This window comes from Buceros rhinoceros, unplaced genomic scaffold (assembly GCF_000710305.1).
Source record: "Buceros rhinoceros silvestris isolate BGI_N320 unplaced genomic scaffold, ASM71030v1 scaffold12455, whole genome shotgun sequence".
NCBI classification, from domain to species: Eukaryota; Metazoa; Chordata; class Aves; order Bucerotiformes; family Bucerotidae; genus Buceros; species Buceros rhinoceros.
In genome coordinates this window covers 2,554-4,836 of record NW_010414630.1, presented here as the reverse complement: position 1 = coordinate 4,836, position 2,283 = coordinate 2,554, and the positions used below count along the sequence as shown (strand labels likewise).

At 52.3% G+C, this 2,283-nt stretch overlaps 1 protein-coding gene across 1 annotated transcript in view; it reads left to right on the top strand.

Moving 5' to 3' along the window:
- Positions 1-1,846, top strand: part of LOC104494338 (acetyl-CoA carboxylase) — a gene marked incomplete at its 3' end in the record, with an annotated part of 117,946 nt that extends 116,100 nt beyond the window's left edge. The window contains exons 50-51 of the mRNA XM_010137154.1: positions 855-1,009; positions 1,676-1,846. Coding sequence (XP_010135456.1) covers positions 855-1,009; positions 1,676-1,846 — 326 coding nt within the window. The remainder of the gene's footprint in view (positions 1-854; positions 1,010-1,675) is intronic.
- Positions 1,847-2,283: the final 437 nt, after the last annotated feature.

Sequence of the window (2,283 nt, the reverse complement as noted above, 5' to 3'; positions counted from 1 at the left end):
GTTGCACTTACGGCTCCGCTCCCTGTGGCCTGTTGGGGAGAGGAGGGGATTTACGCTCCAGCTTTGAAAAAGGGACAGCTGTGGGAAGAAGCACCTTGTTCTGCTGCGGGATGCGGCAGGAGCCGTGACGTGCCTCCACAGCACGATGTGTTTCCCCTTGCCTGCCTTCGTCTGGGACAGGCAATTCCAGAACGAATCAGAAACTGTTTAATGCGTGTTTTTGCTTTAATCAAAGTTAATTTTATCTGAGCTGAATGTTTTAAAATAAATGAAAAATGTTGAACTCTGTAGGATTTTATCTTCTTGACATGGTTTTATTCTTGTCCATCACATTAGTCCATGACTGAGGCTGGTGCATGCCAACCTCTGGAAAACTGAGTGTGAGCAGTTCTGGTGTCTCTAGTGTAACTTGCGTTCGTGGCTCGAACAGCTCTTGGCAGGAACCAGCCTGCAGGAAAACCTGAAATTGCGTAGGTGGTTTTACACTGTCCGTGTTTCTTGCTAAATGAACTGCGTGTTGGGACATTATTCTTTTTTAGGAGTAAGTCCAGTAAATGTCACTTAATTGATGGCTCAGCTCATTGGCATTTAAATGGAATTGAGTTTCCATGGTGCAAACCCCTTTGAAGCTCTTGCCTGAACATCTGTGGCAGGAAATCTGGGCTGGAAACTTGACTCCAGACTCTGCTTGGCCTTGCTGGGCGCCGCTCTTTGTCAGTTTGGCTTTTGCCTGTGTGCAGGAGCAGAAGGAACCTCCCCTCCCTCTGGTCTGTCCTCCGCACAGCAGCCCTTCACACCCCTCTGCGTCACCCTGTCAGTCCGCGGTCCCTGACCTGTGGCTGTGCTGGTTGCAGGTACCCCCGAGCTGAGCCCCGCTGACCGCAAAGAGCTGGAGAGCAAGCTGAAGGAGCGGGAGGAATTCCTGGCTCCCATCTACCAGCAGGTCGCCGTGCAGTTTGCTGACCTGCACGACACCCCCGGACGGATGCAGGAGAAGGGTGTCATAACTGTGAGTATCGCGGAGCTTTCCCTGGGGGCACCCTTGGAGGGTTTGACGCATGGGAAATGGCAGCCTGCAAATAAACCTCTGCCCAAAGACTTTTGCCGCGGGAGCAAAGCCTCTCCGCCTGCCAGCCCCAGAACACAAGCATGGCGTGTCTTCTAGCACCTTTACCCGACCGTGTCCGTTTGAGACACCACATTTTCTGGGCTTCATCAGTAGCTCATGAGCATCCTCACGAAAAGCCACGCTGAGCACACTGCAGAAGCGGGAGGCAGGGAAGGGGGTGAGCCTGGCCCGAGGGGACCCTCGGCGGTGGCAGAGCTGAAGGCCAGCTGTCCCGTCAGGGTCTGAACAACCCTGGCCCGTCAGGTTCTCCTAGTTCCCTCCGCCCTTGGACGTGAGTGCCCTGGGCTGTGCTGCTGGTCTGGGAAACTGTCTCTCTTTTCTGCAGAAAGGAGCAGACACAGGAGGCTGGACGTAGCTCTGGGGACTGAGCGGTGTGACAGAGTGGAAGTCTTTAAAGTTCAGTCTTTGTATTCTCTGTGCAAGGGGTAGAACTAAGTGTACGATGAGTGCAAGCCCTCTTTTGCCGTTGGGAATAACGAATCTGTGTTTCTCCATGTAAATGTTGTCCCTCACTCATTTCTCCTTCGCCACTTGTGCCTTGGGCAGGACATTCTAGACTGGAAAACTTCCCGTACCTTCTTCTACTGGAGATTAAGACGTCTTCTTCTAGAAAACGTGGTAAAACAGAAGATCCACGATGCCAATCCTGAGCTGACTGACGGGCAGATCCAGGCCATGCTGAGACGCTGGTTTGTGGAAGTCGAAGGGACAGTGAAGGTAAATGAAAAAGCATTTTCACCAAGGTACTGGTCTTTTCTGAGCGTAAGTTCTCCCAGGTGGAGTTTAGTCTCTAGTTTTTAATTGTAATGTCCACAAACATTTTAGGTGATGAAAGACAACTCCTGGGTAATGTTCCAGGTCATGAATTGTTTTATGGGGACACTTTATAGCAGACCAGGAAAGCAAAATAGGTTTTTTTCCCCAAGCACGTAGTACCGTTGATAGGAAAGTCTGAGCACCATGCGAAGACGAACGGCTCGCTCAGCAGAGCGCGGCAGGGCAGCGTGTGGGAAGAAGAGACACAGAGACGCTGCTGGCTGGTGGAACAGGCAGCAGAAGTCGCAGGAGTCACAACACATGCTCCACGTACCAGCCCTGGCTATCTCCATCTCCTCGTTTCCGCGCACCGTGTGACTAAGGCAGCGCTGCGGAGC